The 15,911-nt window shown below is 43.2% G+C and overlaps 2 protein-coding genes across 2 annotated transcripts in view; one reads left to right on the forward strand and one right to left on the reverse strand.

The window, feature by feature from the left end:
• Nucleotides 1-471, forward strand: part of LOC117041845 (netrin-4-like) — a 49,639-nt gene extending 49,168 nt beyond the window's left edge. The window contains exon 10 of the mRNA XM_033141086.1: nucleotides 273-471. Coding sequence (XP_032996977.1) covers nucleotides 273-409 — 137 coding nt within the window. The 3' untranslated portion in view covers nucleotides 410-471. The remainder of the gene's footprint in view (nucleotides 1-272) is intronic.
• Nucleotides 472-6,200: 5,729 nt separating this feature from the next.
• CHCHD4 (coiled-coil-helix-coiled-coil-helix domain containing 4) lies at nucleotides 6,201-15,712 on the reverse strand. The gene is made up of 3 exons (XM_033141087.1): nucleotides 15,569-15,712; nucleotides 11,798-11,896; nucleotides 6,201-6,907 (listed from the first exon to the last, which is right to left on the reverse strand). Exons 1-3 carry the CDS (start codon nucleotides 15,588-15,590, stop codon nucleotides 6,612-6,614), a joined length of 417 nt encoding a protein of 138 aa, XP_032996978.1. The 5' UTR covers nucleotides 15,591-15,712; the 3' UTR covers nucleotides 6,201-6,611.
• Nucleotides 15,713-15,911: the final 199 nt, after the last annotated feature.

Genomic DNA, 15,911 nt, shown 5'->3' on the forward strand with positions numbered 1-15,911 from the left:
CAATCAGGCAACTCTATTGCTTGCAGTAGGGATGCACTGACTACCCTTTTGCCTTTATTGTGAGGTTACTGAGCAGCCTTCAAGGAGAAATTATCTCTGTGCTAGCATCATTTCTCAGAGCAGGGATATGATCCTATGTGCTTAGTACTCTTCGCAGCAGATGGGGGTCATTTTGGTTGGTTTTTATTATTATTATTATTAATGCGAAATCCTCTGGTGGATTTAGAGTTTACTTTTTTTTCTAACACCTTGCTGTTCTTTTTCCAAACCAGGTGTAGACTATCTGATAGCAGGACAGGAAGACACACGGACTAACAAACTTCTCGTGAACATGAACAGCCTGGTGAAGCCCTGGAAAGCTCACTGGGGGAAACTAGTCGCAGACATGCTTCGAACTGGATGCAAATAATACCTTCTTTCAAAGCACAAGCCACAGACTTTACATATGTTAGTAATATTGCAGTGAAAGGCCTAAGTAGTTCTCTTGTTGTCTATCAGAACATTCCTAGCTAAGGGGAATTTAAAAACAGAATCTCTCTCTCCCCACCCCCGTCAAATTTTGTGTTTTAGGCAGGAATCTTGTGCCTCGAGTTCTTTCTTCCAAGAATCAAAGGACAACGACAAACAATCCCAGCCCACACAGACTTGGAAACCTCAACCCTTAACTTTGTTTGCCTAGGAATCACAGCTTATAGCTTGCCCACATCATTTATCCAGAGCTAAGCACCCCCCCCACAGCCAGTGTCAAGATTACAAAATGCATCGCATGTTGATGCTTTCAAGTCCCACCCTGATACTACTAATGCATAAACTTATAGCTGCTTCACTAAAGCATTTGTTTCGGGGTGGGTGGGTTGCTTTTTTGAAGCAGCCATAAAGGATGAGCAAACAGATTTGTCGAGCTTTGGAGCGACAACATGCTCAACGGTTGGCCTGCCACATGACTCCTGCTTTATTCGGCAATCTTTTCAGCTCACTAAGCAAGCTACAGTTAAAATAACATAGGCAGCCTTTGGGGGTCCTTAAAGAGTGTGTACGTGCGCCCTCAGCATTTGCACTGGGATGGAAAGATTCTGTAGATTTATGTTGTCTGTGTCCAAACTTTGCCACCAGAGAAGCAAACAGGCAGAGCCTGTGAGATGGTAGAAGAGGCTGAACGCCTTCCCAGGACTTAGCCCCTTGGGGGATTCTGGGAAGTGTGTGCACTGCATACAGGGGGCATGGCTGGGGTCTGATCCTGCAGGCAGGAGTCTCAATGGACTTCACCTTCGTTCTTTCACAGAGCTTCCGGGGGAAGTGGTAGGTGGGGAGAGTTGGATTAGAGATTACAAGGACTGATGAGTGGCGTGGGGAGAGTTGGATTAACATCATTTGCCTTCTCTAGGGCTCTGTTCTCTCAATATGTGCACCAAATCGACAATAGTTCTGGCTTTAACTTTGAGCCCACCTGCTCTCATCAAAGGTCTTCTCCCTGCTTGCCCTCCCACCGGCATCCATTGCACCACCCCAATTTCAGGAGGATTGCTGCTAAGAAGGACTTGTGCAGCACCGATGATTCCTTCGTGAGGGAAGAATGCAGCACCGGCCCAGAGTTTCTGCATACAAGTAGTGAAAGAAGTCCTGGAAGCTGACTTGTTTTGGCCTTGGTAGATTCACCAAACCACTGCAGAAGAGGTTGCAGTGCAGCTAGTGAGACATACTGAGCTGCCACTTTCAAGGAAACATCGGCTACCTCTGGGAACAGCCATGTGGTTATTCTGACCTGCTCTTTCCAAGATAATATTTGAGTCTCAAGTGCTGTCCTGCTAATATTTCATGTAAAAACTGTTGGGGTTATAGCTGCCAGCAACCACTTGCCTGCTTTCCTGTGGCAGTTCCGTTCCGTTTAAGAGCAGGGCTTCTCAAAGAGCTCTCTTCTCTAATATGAAACAAAGATGGTCAACTGGTATTCTCTATTTTCTGTTGGTTGGTTCAAAGAGAATGGCACCATGAAAATGCTTAAGTGTTGGCCTTTAAGGAACATAACACCTTGTCTTATTGATCTTGCCTTGTTTTACTGATTTAGCTGTGATTCCTGCATTGCAGAGGATTGGACTACAACTCTACAATTCTGATTCTATGATTCCTGAAGAGTTGAGGCACTTGTGAGCAGGCACACAACACTCATGTAACTACATCTTGCATCGCCTGTAAGGCTGGCAGGTAGCATTCAACGTCCTGGCTAGTCAAGGCACACAGAAATCTGCACAAAGATACAAAGGCTACCTTTGCTTGCCACACTGAACCATGGTTTAGCACGTGTGTGAGTCACAGGCTCATACTCTTCCCCTCCTCTTCCTGCATAGCTGGCAGATTGAAAGCTTCTGCTTCTGACTAACCACAGTTTACTGTGCCATCTATTCCTGTGGCTAATCATAACTATGTTAAGTTTAAACAAGCCCGCTGCAGTAACTAGGGTTTGAAGTTGCCTTGTTTGAAACTAACAAGAGCTCATGCCAGTCCAAATGAAATGGCAAACCATGAGCTAAGCAAAAGCTTTCAAACTACTCCTGGCCAATGAGATGAGAGGGGACACGGGCTTATCTTGCTGCAGCCCTTTCCTGCTTGCTCATGTCACTCTAAATCATGGGCTTGTGTAAAGTGCAGCTTTCACCAGACCTGCCACCCCTCGAATCAGGTAGCTAAAAGGACGTTTGTCCATTGGAAGAGGCTCAAGATGCTTACAAAAATATATATACACAACTATCCAGACTCGCTGCAGTTATTGTCTTCTGCAGCTTGAGAGCGCCGCACCACCACCACGGCTGACAATCCTACCGAAGGACACAATAGTTGTGCTTTCCCCTCCGTATCTACTTTTTAGTTTGCAAATCACTGCATGCACATTTATTCCTTTTAAAAAACAAGACGTTTTTAACATCTTGCAAAACCCCTCAGGCCCATCCGTTCTCTATACAGCTAGCTTCTATTGCAATATGCCAAACCTTTTTGCCCGAGGTCAGTCTTGCAGAGAAATTGCCAAGCCCATACACAAAAAGTGAGCGTACTTCTGTGAGCTTGAAATGTTGTTGTCTACAGAAGCCATACCTGGAACACGAAACTTGGGTCACACAGGGCAGTCAATTGAAAAGAAATCACAAGGCAAGGAGACTAGCATTCCTTAGCGTTTACAAAGATGTAATATTGACCAGACTGGCTTAACTGAAGGCTTCCATTTGAAGTCAGGCATCCATTAGGGACACATTTTCATCAATTGTAATGGGGGGAATAGAAGATGCGTTGCTCAGATATTACTTGTCATAAAGATTGTGAAGTTTGTTTTGAATGCCACTCAGCTGCAAGAGAAATGGAAATCTAACTTCACTTAAACACGTGGAAAGGTTATCTGTAGGTTATGGGAAACACTGTCCGATGTGAAAAAATGCTCGTACTTAACCACAGGCCAAGGCCTTCTACATACAATTGTTCTTTTATTTAGACTCCGGTATGCATTTCAGGTAATCTGAGTAGAAGCCATTACTTCTAGTTGCTCACAGTTTTCATTAAAGTGCTAAAGTCAAACTGGATACGGTATTGTAAACTACATTTATATTATATTGTCTAAATGTAACACTGACTCCTTCATATTTTGTTATGACAAGAAGCATTCAGTGATGTAAAGAGGCTGGCTAAATATTGCTATAGCTCATCCATATAAAAGATGGATTAATGTAGATCTGCTTTTGTACCTGCAGTTTTGTGGGTACAAAAAAAAAAGGATAATACTTAGGCTCAAAATCCCTTGACTTACACGGAGTGACAAAAATGTGTTTATTAACTGGACAGGAGAAATGATGGCAAAAGGATTGGGGGAAGGAAAAGTTATGTTCTTAGAGCAGCCTTTCTCACTCTTGGGTTCCCAGGTGTTTTTGAACTATAACTCCCATCATCCCTAGCTAGCAGGACCAGTGGTCAGGGATGATGGGAGTTGTAGTCCAACATCTGGGGACCCATGTTGAGAAAGGCTGTTCTGGAACTGATAGCCAATGGGGGTCCCCTCCAGGTGCTCTTGGGCTACAACTCCCATCCTTGACTATGCCGCTTGGGGCTGATGGAAGCTGGAGGGCACCACCTTGGTGATCCCTGTTTTAAGAGGCAAGAACCAGAGAGGAATGGGGGTCTTAATGGAATGCCCTAAACTGGGCAATTTCACAACAGGCCTATGCACCACATTTTTGGACTTCTATTCGCTTTATAAAAGCAAACCTCCAATATGCATATTGTTTCACGTGCTTGTGAACTGGAATTATGCCTATTTCTGCTCTCGTAGCACAGAACGGGAAACAAAGCATGTAGACTGCACATGTTGGCTACTGCTGTTGGTTACACATGCCCCACCCAAATAAATACTGCTGTTTACTAAACAATGAAAATGAAGTTCTGAAAGGTAAATACTGTACTTTAAAGTAAGTCATTACTGAGGAATCCTGTTCCTTCTCACTCCTCCCTGCTCATGCTAGACAGGTTCTAAAATGGGGGCCAATATTTTCATATGTAAATCTGTGACTGCCTTGAGGCCTTACAGGAGCAGCAAGAGAGCCATTTCCTATGGTGGCCCTTAGGTCCTACAGTGTTCAAAGGCTGGCAGGACTGTTGTGGGTTGACCACAAAAAGAAGCATCTCCCAGTCTCTTGTGAACGGCACATTACTACCCAGATTCTGTAAACACTGTTACATATAATAAATCATTTTCAAAATGGAAGGAAGGGAGATGTGGAAATACAAAGGCTGGCAATTTGTTTGCCCTTAATACCCAGCCAGCTGAGTTTCCTTTGACAGATCCAGGTAAACCCCACTCTTAACAAGTGCCCCATATTTTATCTGATCACTTGAGGCTCCATCTCTTTGGGCCAATGGCTTAGGCGCCAAGGTTTTATCACTTCTGCACTTTTGGCACCCGTTTTGTTGCCTACTCTGTATGCAGACTGAGAGGCCTTTTCATGCTCTTTTTCTCTTTAAAAAGAGTAGAATGCGCTTTCGAAATGCCTGCTATCCATCCCAGGAGTGAACTGTTGACAGAGAGCTGGTACTTCCACTCCACTTCGTTAAATGAAAAGTGAACGATAGAAATCAGGCGGCACTTAAGAAAAGACCTGGAAAGAGGCAGCAACGAGAGCCACTTGCAACACATTTAACAGTCTGGTGTCTGCACAGAGAACAATATGCTGCTGAAGTGACAACTGGTAACACTTGGAAGCTCATTAATACCATTGTAAACATACACCAACTTGGACGGCTTTGAAAGAGGTTTAGACAAATCCATGGAAGACAAGGTTATCATCGGCTACTAGGCAGCTTAGCCATGTTCCACTTCCACGGGCAAGAGGCATTATGTCTCTGAATGCAAGTTGCTGAAAATCATTAATGCGTCCAGCTTTCAGGTCTCCCATATCTGGATGCTGGGCAAGATGGGCCCTTGGCCTGATCCAGAAGGTTCATCAAGTGTTTGCATATTATGTTCTTACTGTACCAGCAAGCACCAAGATACAGCAATTGAGTTAAAGCATTTTGGAGATTTTAATTCAGCTTGATTTCAGCATGCACTGTAATTGCTTGCTAAAGATATGCTTGGAGCGTAACCTTGCCTACTAGACACAAAAATCCATAAATCATAAGTAATACAGTGTAGCTCTGCTAGCGTGCATCTTCCAGGATGCAGTAGCTTGGCTGCAACAGCATCAGGAAAAGAATTGAGTAATCAATCACCAGCATTAATAAAAGACATGAAGGCTTCAATGCAAGGTAGAAAGGTTTTGCCTTTAATGTACACTCTAGTTACAATTATCTAGTCAGAGGCTGTTACACCAGGTAACATTGTAATTTCCTTGTCAAGGGCATCTATTTTAGCAACCTGTCTGGACAAGTGACAGGCTTGAACAAAGAGGAATCCCACAAAAGCAGGGTTGATCAGGAACATTGAGGAAACAGTAGTTACCATTCTCACCTATCAACTCAGTTAAACCAAGACCTGATCAACACTTTTTTAAAAAAAATAATAATGCGAAAATCAATCCCCCTCCCTTTACACACACAATAATTTTCCATTACCATAAATCAGTAGCGTATGCGAATGAAAACTTCTATCATTCTCAACAGTTTCTGAATCAATTTTAGTTTTATCCCCCCCCCCCCCCCCAAAAGCATTGGGAATATCTGAGACAATCACTGAAAATAAACCCTGACCGGACATCCTTACTAACAGATTTCCCTCAGATTGTGTGTTGGCTCCACCTCTCTACTAGTCTTGTTCAAGTCAACCTGCAAACTTAACATGACTGGAGAAGGAAATAACTATTAAAGCAGCGGCCGTGCCTGAGAATGGGTTGTCCCCTTGCTAGGCACTGACCTCTTTGCAGCATTTACTTATTGAGACCATGAGGCCAAGGTGTCTTACTTCCTTGCAGCAAGTAATTTCACAGGATACAGTGCACTGAACAGAGGTGAAGTGTGTTCCTTGAAGGATCGGGAGGAGGGGCAGAGAGGGAGGAAAGGGAAGGGAGAGAAGATGCTTTGCATAAGTTATAGTGTGTCTTTGAAGTTGGAAAGGAGACCAAAGCCTCCAGGGAGCTTCATTAGCTGGATCCCTTCTCTTCCTCTTTGGCTACAGAAGCAGCAGCAGCTTCTAGAGCTTTGCCCTGCTTTTCTTCATCTTCGTCATCATCATCTTCTTGGGGGTACAGCTCTGGGTACTTCTGCATGCACTCCTGCATTGCACGAAACTGGTCCACACAATCGGATCCCTTTATTTCTTCCTTGCTATAATGGAAACAGGAAAAGGCGGATTTGAATTGTTCCCCGCAAGGACCACTCGCCATTCCGCCAAGGCAAGGGCAGTTCCAGTTGATATCTCCATTAGGCAATATCAAACCTAGGAAGGAAAAAAAAGAAATCGGTATGCTAATGGCAGATAATGGCGATGTGACTGAACTTGTGTGCTGTAGATTCAATATGATGAACAAGGGTAACTATTTCACACTGAGCCCATACAGTCAGTTTCAATTCCCCCGAAACCAATATGATCAATTCTCTGCTTACAATCAACTCTATCATTGACAATATGCTGCTTCTACTACTGCTATTGACACTAGCAGCAAACATAAAAGATGCCAATGATAATCACAGAAAAACCCTTCATTTGCTTTCATGTTTTTGCTTCTAAATGAGTAGCCAAGTCTGGGACTGAAAACATGAAGCAGGTGAGGGGTGACTTTTGTGCGGAACAGCAGAATTGTGTTTTTTGCTTTATGAATGAGAAAACACAAGATTCCAAATCTGCAAATCTGAGCAGCCTCCATAAGCAAGTGATCACACTGTGGTCACGGAATTCTCCAGATGCAACTCACCAAGCCCTGCTGTTATGTATCCAATAGGGGCTGAACACTGATGCAAAATTATAGAACTTATTAGTTTGAACCCTTGGAACGAGAGTGATTTTTCAGCCCCAGCAGTCCTACTTCCACTTACCTAGGTCTTGCATCTAAGTAGAGGTGCATAAGAACTATGAAAGCAAATAATCCAAGCAACTTTGAAACTGTGTTAAAACATTTGTTAATGTTAAAAACCACTCAAAGTTTAAAACCTTCCAATTCCACTCTACACGTTGGTCAGGATAATTGAGTCCAAAGGACAAGAGTGCAACCTCCATCACATTCAAGCTATTGTAAACCATTCCCACATTAAGTAGTTCACTTGGTTGTGCTTCTTGAGCAGTCTGGATACACGGTTCAGACATAATGCCAAATCCCCACTTGCCGTGTGGCTGCAAGGAGGAAATAAAAAACGTTTGCTTCCATTTTCAATTAAACATGATTTTTTATTCTTTCCAAACCCAGAACTGTGGTTAACCTTAACTATGGTTTAGAGAAACAGGCCAAAATACCATTTATTCTGGGTTCAGACATAATGAGTAACCACAGTCCACTGAAAAAGAAGAAGTGAAAGCTTCTGATTTCCTTGTAGATCTACTGGAGGAAGGAAGAGAGGAAGCTCATGACCCTGAATTTAGGAATACTCTCTGACCACAGCTGAATGCTCCCAGTATCTCTCTGTATTTTCAGAATACAAAAAGCCTTGCAAATAGTCACTGATTGCTTTGTGGCACATGTGGCCCTCAAGATGCTCCCATAATCCCTAGCTCCCATATTCCTTAGCTCTCATAATCCTTAGCTCCTGCCTACGCTGACTAGCGCTGATGGGAGTTCAGAGTCCCACAAAATCTGAAGTGCTACAGGTCGATTATTTTCCTTCTTTCAGGCTGTAGATATACCCCAAATGAAAACAGGCAGGTGTAGGCCGGCTAATAATGAATTGTAGGCTAGTAACTTTTGCTACGGAATGAAGTTTGTGCAGGAAGGGTTTATTAGGTGGTGGTTTTCTAAACAGCATGCAAGGAACCCAAGTTCTGCAAATTATACAAGCCACCCTGAATGCAGATGAGAGATGGCAGGAAGATCCCATGTTGGCATCAGGTAGCACAGAAGAACTGGAGCTTGCAACTGTTGTACTGCAGCCTCTTGGCTAGGAAGAAGATTCTATGTTCACGGAACTAGGGAAAAATCTGCCAAGAAAACAACAAAACAACCCTTCACAGATGCCAAGGAAAGTGTTCAATGACCTAGGGCCACTTCTCTTCCATGATGGCTGTGTCAATGCCTCTTTTATGCCTCTTGAACTAGAACTCAAAACTGATGCATTATATGACCTCTGGCTGAAGGTTCTTGATAAGACTTTCTGGAGTCTATGATTACAGACAACTTCCCTTCTTCCAGCACAGGGAGGACAGTCAAGTACAAAACATCTAACATGTACATGAACCATAGTTTCCTTTGCTTGGCACTCATACTGAAACATCAAAAGAGAACTATAACCATTAAAAATTGTTTCTTGAAGAAACAGAAGCAGTTTGGAGCTGCTTGTAAAATTATGGAGACAGCATAAGCTGCAACCCTAACCATATACTCAGAAGTAAGTCCTACTGAATTCAATTGAGTTTACTCCCAGGTAAGTGCTGTTAGGATTGCAGCCATAATCAGATTAGTCAGTAAAACCAGACAAATTCTGCTATAACCACCCCAAATATATTTTAGAAGCTATTGCAATGAAAAGCTGGAAAGCTATACAGTACTGTCAAATCCCAGCACGACATAATACAAAGAGCCAGAGATTATTCTCAGAAAATAATTCCCTGTGCTACTTTGGGTGTGGGTGGGATCTTTTACACTGGAACACACACCAACACAATATTTCTCACTAAATTAAAATGAAACCACAATGCTAAAGTTTGTGTTGAAGCTGAAAACAGTTTTAAATGTCATTCAAATGTCAAATTAAAAATATAAGCACTGTTGCACGAAGGCCTTGTGGTGCATTGTGGTAATTTTTCATCTATTTAACAACAACAACAACAACAACCTGGTAGAAAAAAGTACAATCTACTAGGAGTTTATTCTGTGCAAATCCCACTGAAACAAATGGGAGACTGCACTAGTGCCTAATACGGGGGTGGTACCCCCCGTTAGCTGGCTCTTAACAGACGAGAGGGTCAATTTAACTCATTTGTTTTGCACTGCTATAAATCCAACTGGCTTCACATTTGGAAGTGGGTTTACTTTTAAACAAGATTGCATTGATTTCCCCCTCAACAAAACTGCTTTTCACCAAGACAAAAAAGAAGGGCGGGGAGGAAAATCTTCATCGTTCATCTTTTTGTATTCCTGGCCAGGAGGAAATTCAACTCTAAACCTTTAGAAGCTGCCGCAGGAGTCTCAGAATGGGGGGTGCCATCAGCCTGCAAAGCCATTTCCCCCCAGTCTGTAGACACTATGCTGGTTCTTGGCCAGCAATACATCCTGCCTGAAATGATAAAGCTGAAGGAGAGGGTGAGAGACACTCAAGTTCTGCTGCTGCACGTCTTTCTGCAATAAGATGCAGATGGTGGATGAAGCCTAGGAGTTTGGGAGCACAGAAAGGGACATCTATTTCTTTTTATCTGAAGATTACAAGGTTAACCTTAATCACGGCAAGCCTTCAAATTACTTATTGGAGGACACACACACCCCTCAAAAGAAAACCACGCAAGGTTTTTTTTTTAGTATTCTGTTATGAAATGCATTAGAATAAGGTCTATGAACAGCTGCTTCTAATTCAATAACTGAAGTTATGTTTCATTAACCTTTTATTTACAGGTGGGTAGCCGTGCTGGTCTGCCATAGTCGAAACAAAATAGAAAATTCTTTCCAGTAGCACCTTAGAGACCAGTTGAGTTTGTTCTTGGTATGAGCTTTCGTGTGCATGCACACTTCTTCAGATACACTGAAACAGAAGTCACCAGATCACCAGATCACTGGTGACTTCTGTTTCAGTGTATCTGAAGAAGTGTGCATGCACACGAAAGCTCATACCAAGAACAAACTCAACTGGTCTCTAAGGTGCTACTGGAAAGAATTTTCTATTTTGTTTTAACCTTTTATTGCATTTCATTCACAATTCCCACAGGTCCTGTTTTCATGTACATACTTACCCTTGTTTTATATATTCCGCATGTACACTGCTTGTTTATGTTCAGTGCACTGCTTATTTAGCAGGCAACACTGAAGAACCTATCAGTTCAGCCAACAGTTTTTAGTACTCCCTCCTTTGGAATGAATAAGCTTATGTCCAGACTACTATGGGGAAAAGGTAAAAAAAACCACCCTACTCCAGGCTGACCAAAACCTTTGTCTTAGACCAAGAGTACAGTACCACAAAGAGGAGTCAGACCGGGGGCTCTGCCATTATTGTGGCACAGATGCCAAGTGAAATAAGTTAAGAGAACTTTCCACATTGATTTAGCATTGCTTTTATTGATTTAGGCCAAATGTGCTAAATAAAGTCGAGGGTCCATATGAGACCCCATGGGCTTAGACCCCTTGAGACTCCCAAAGGTGTCCTAAATGCCATTACTTTACAAGTAACAGAAACTTCTCTATGGTGGAAGTACTGCTGTTAGTAAAGCAATGAGGCTATTCTACCAGTGGCTACTCCGCACCAGACTTTCTTGCTCTCACTCTCTCTAAATAAGCAGCTTATTATATATAAAATTATTATAGATGCCTGAAAATGCTGACCAGCCCCATGAAAAATAATCCCAGATGTGTGTGGGTTTGCTGAAGGTATTCAGAAATGTAACTTTGACACTTTTACTTTATACACTGGTTTTAGCAGTTGGGGAGGGGGGGGGGAGTTAAAGTATTTTTATTACTTGTTTTACATCGTTTGTTTATTTTGCTGAAGCCCCAAGATAGCTAAACCAGGGAATAAGCTTAGAAAATACATTATACACATTTGTGAGTTTAGCACAGCTGTTTTTACTATAGAGAAGTGAGGGAAATGTCAGGCTTTTCACCGCCAGCCACACAGTGAACGCACATTTTAAAACAAATCCACACCACGGAAGTTTATATTGAGAGATAGGGCTCAGATAGGATCATATACAGGTGACAGCCAACACAGTACAGTGCAAGCATAGCTGTCTCTGTGTGTGACTGCTGCCCCCTAGAGATTACTGACTACATTTTTTTTAAAATAAAGAAAACCCAATTTTAAACACATGGAAACACGGAAGAGCACACATTAAATACCCTGGCTTATTACAAGCTACTGAGCAAATCTCTCTGCTAACAGGAACCAGCAATTTGTGCTGAAACACTTATCATGATGTTATTTCAATACCAGTATACAGCCCTACTGAACATTATGCTTCCCCCTCTCTACTACTGACCATGGTCTTCATAAGGATCATTGGGGTCATCTGCTACCAATTCAGCATTGCTTGGTGTCTCATGGTCCTCTTTGGTCACAAATATAATTTTGTCCTTTCCTGAAAATTAAAAGAGAGAGAGAGAGACATTAGGCCCAGATAGAACAGTCTGTGCAGAGCAGTTGTCCAACAGAAGCCTTTGAACAATTCCATATAAAGATGCATTCCTAGCAGAAGCTAATGATTCTCTTCCAATTGGCTTCAATCAAAGTTGTGTGCATGAGTCTGGCCATTACATTTGGTTAAAGCGAACTGGAGGATGTTCAGAAATTAAGGATAAACATTGGGCTGGATCCAGAGAGGCCTTTGGCTCTTCTGGTTCATCCAATTGTATTTCCCTAACTTTTGATGGAGACTTGCACATAAAATTTGAGAGAAGGCTGTGTCAATTCTAAAGGACCTATTGCTGTCCACAAACACTTTTTAAAAAATGGTACGAAGGGGTCAGAGATCAATTAATCTCATTAGTCAACAAAGACGGGGCAAATAGTAATGAGCTTATGATGGCAGCAGGGTAATTTAACTTCCATTGTGAATCAATTTGCTTTGATTTTATAGTGTGGAGTTGGAGCAAGCCAAATATGGTCACATGAAACAGCTATCCTGGGATGACCCTGCAATGGAGATTTTCCCCAGACACATCCCCACTGTCAGCCCCCAGAACACTGAAATCATGCATCAGCACTTCCAATGAAAGGCTTCCCTGAAGTGCTGCCTAACCCAAAGTAACTCACACAGGCCAGAGGCAAGTGAAGCATTACATCATCTTGTAACAACATTCACCCCAGTCATTTCATAGAATTGATTAGCTTCATTCAGATCTATTTTTTTAAAAGAAAGGCAATTCTTCAGAGACATTACTGCAAAACTTCTCTCCTTGCCAATTACAGACTTAACATGGATTTCAAAAATTTATCTACATGATATTTTGCTTTTGTTCTTAAAAAATACTAATACAGTACAGTCGTACCTTGAAAGTCAAACGGAATCCATTCCGGAAGTCCGCTCGACTTCCAAAACTTCGAAAACCCAAACACGGCTTCTGATTGGCTGCAGCCAATCGGAAGCTGCAGAAGCCCTGTTGGACATTCGGCTTCCAAAAGAACGTTTGAAAACCGGAACACTCACTTCCGGGTTTCGATCGTTTGGGAGCCAAAACATTTGAGAACTAGGCTGTTCGAAAACCAAGGTACGACTGTAGTGTGGACTCATTCTCCAAATGTGAGTTCTCATATAACCAAAGTGCACTATCTATACATAACGGAAATGAAATACAGGCAGTGGCCATTTTAGGTGTGTTTGATATGTGCATGAACACACACACACACGCATCAGGCCGAATCTGGAAGTGACCCAAAAAAGTAACAAAAAGGAACAGGGTGAGGGCAGGGCAGGGTGTTTGCATGCTTTTTCAATGAGTGTTCCAATTATATGTGATTTCACACAAGCACACAATGACCCGGAACACAGCCCCCATGCAAATGGGGATTTGCCTGAACTACCAATAAAGTTACAGTTCAAGTGCAGTGACAGCATCTGACAATGATGTGGTACGGACTCCCTCGGGAGGCTGTGGACTTTCCTTCATTGGAGATTTTTAAGCAGATGTTGGATGGCCATCTGTCATGGATGCTTTAGTTGAGATTCCTGCCCTGCAGAGGGTTAGCATACTAGATGACTCCTGGGGTCCTTTCCAAACCTACAATCATACTGCCATGTCTCTCAAGTACACAGTCAGTGTTCGAAACTCCCATTGTTCTAGGTGCATTTTGCGACAGGGAATTTAATTAGTGATAGCACTTTTTGAGCTCTGGGCACAGTACTGCACCTAAGATTTGATTAAAACCACAGAATGGAAGGAAAGGAGGACCTTTTTCAGCCTCCCCACTTCTAGCTACTCTCTGAAAACTGGAGAGGAGACCCTCATAAGAATATTAGGGGGTGGGCAGGCAGGGGAAGGACTAGACCATGTGAAAACTGAACATAATATTTTAGCTGCAGTTCATTTTCAGCTTTGTATTCCTGTTATTAAAAAGCGCACCTAGACATTCCATTGTTGTGCCCATAACCTAGGTTTAAGGTGTTATTTAGCTCCTAGCTTTCATATCTCAGTTTCTAACACTGTACACAGCTTAATGCAGCAAGCAGTATGGAAACTGCAATCCAGTTCTAAACCAGTGAGAACATCTACACAGCTACCAGGGGGCCAGGTCCCAACACTGTAGGGCTGGTGTACCAAGAACAGGAGATTTGAATTTTCCTTCAGCCACCAACTCACAGCAGTAGTCTCACAGAATTAGACAAAGCAGACCCCCACAAATATTATTAGAAGTATTGATTTAAGACTTTAAGTGACTTTAGCTTAATCGTAAATCACAACTCATTGCTTTTGTTTAAAAATTAGTACAACTTTATTACTACCATAGTTAGTACCTAATTTTTACCTAGCTCCTTATTAGACTCAACAGTACCCTATTAAACTGCAGATGCTGCAGTTTACAGTTCTGAAAGTTATGTAATGATAAATATGACACCATATTTATCATTACATAAATGGGCAGCAACTGCTAGACAGTGTCATAACTTCATTCACTCTATTCTGTGAGGGAAGGAAGGGAAAACAGAAAGAGAGTGGGGAAAAGACTGAGCAAGTCTCATTTTGTTAACTGTCAGTAAAAGGATCCTACTATGAACATCAAAAACTATATACTACCATATAAAATAGCTGTGGCCTAACACCAAAGTTCCTGGCTCACAAATAAATATAAGCTTGTGTTCGTATGTTGTGTTTGTCTACTAATAATCTTAATAACAATAATAATAATAATAAAGGTCACAGGTTCCCCATCCCTGCAGGACAGAGATGCTGCCAAGTCAGAGCAGACAGTGCTGGGCTTTGGTGAACTAACAATAAAGTTCAAAACAAAAAAGTTCAGTCCCTGTGATATTTCATGACCAGCAAACTTTGCAACCTACCCAAAAGCCCTTGGAAAAGAAGGCATCCTGATAAACCATGTTTCCAACACCTGACTCAGTTGTGGCTATCTGAAGGAGCGTCTCCACCCCCATCATTCAGCCCGGACCCTTCTTCTGGCAGTTAACTCACTGTGAGAAGTGATGTTACAGGGAACCAGGATGAGGGCCTTCTTGGTAGTGGCGCCCACCCTGTGGAATGCCCTCCCATCAGATGTCAAGGAAATAAACAGCTACCTGACTTTTATAAGACACCTGGAGGCAGCCCTGTTTAGGTAAGTTTTTTAATGTCTGGTGTTTTACTATGTTTTTATATGTGCTGCAAGCCATGCAGAGTGGCTGGGGAAACCCAGCCAGATGGGCGGCGTATAAATAAAATATAATAATTATTATTATTCATTAAAATAATTTATTATTATCACCACCACCACCAGAAGAGATGAGCCCTCTTAAAAGACCTGCCCACCCGCACCCTCCGTGGCTAAAATGGGAAGAGCAAGGTTCAAATCCCTTCTCAGCCACATGGCTTCCCACCCCGTGACCTTGGGGACGGTCACTCTCTCTCGCTCTCTCAGTCCAGCTCGCAGGGCTGTTTCGAGAGTAAAAAAAAAAACCGAGAAGGGGAAGAAGAGGGCGGCCAAAGCGTGCTCCTTCCCAAGCGCCTCGGGAGAAGGAGCCGGGGATGAGACCCCCATAAGGAAAAGCAGGGCGAGGAGCAATGCTTGCGCGCTCGCTCTCTCTCTCTCTCCTTCCCAGTACCTTCTTGCCTGCAGTAGGACATGGCTGGGGAGAGCTCGCGAGCAGCGCGTTGCTCCTTCCGCGGCGCTGGATGGCCCAAACAGCGACCCGTCGGCCCCGCCAGCACCGCCACCGTGAGCCGGCGGCACAGCGGACCGCGCGCTTTCCCCCTCCCGCCCTCGCGGCGACCTCTCACCCGCGCCGGAAGGACCCCGAGGAGGAGGAGGAGGAGGAGGAGGAGGAGACCAGGAGCCCGCCTGAGCGCTGGGTTCTTTCTGAGGCGCGCAAGGGGAGCCGGGCAGGGGGCGGAGCCTTCCCTCCAGCGTTCTCTAGCGGCGCCTCAAAGGCATAACTAACGGGAGGA

This window comes from Lacerta agilis, chromosome 2, assembly GCF_009819535.1.
Source record: "Lacerta agilis isolate rLacAgi1 chromosome 2, rLacAgi1.pri, whole genome shotgun sequence".
Lineage (NCBI taxonomy): Eukaryota > Metazoa > Chordata > Lepidosauria > Squamata > Lacertidae > Lacerta > Lacerta agilis.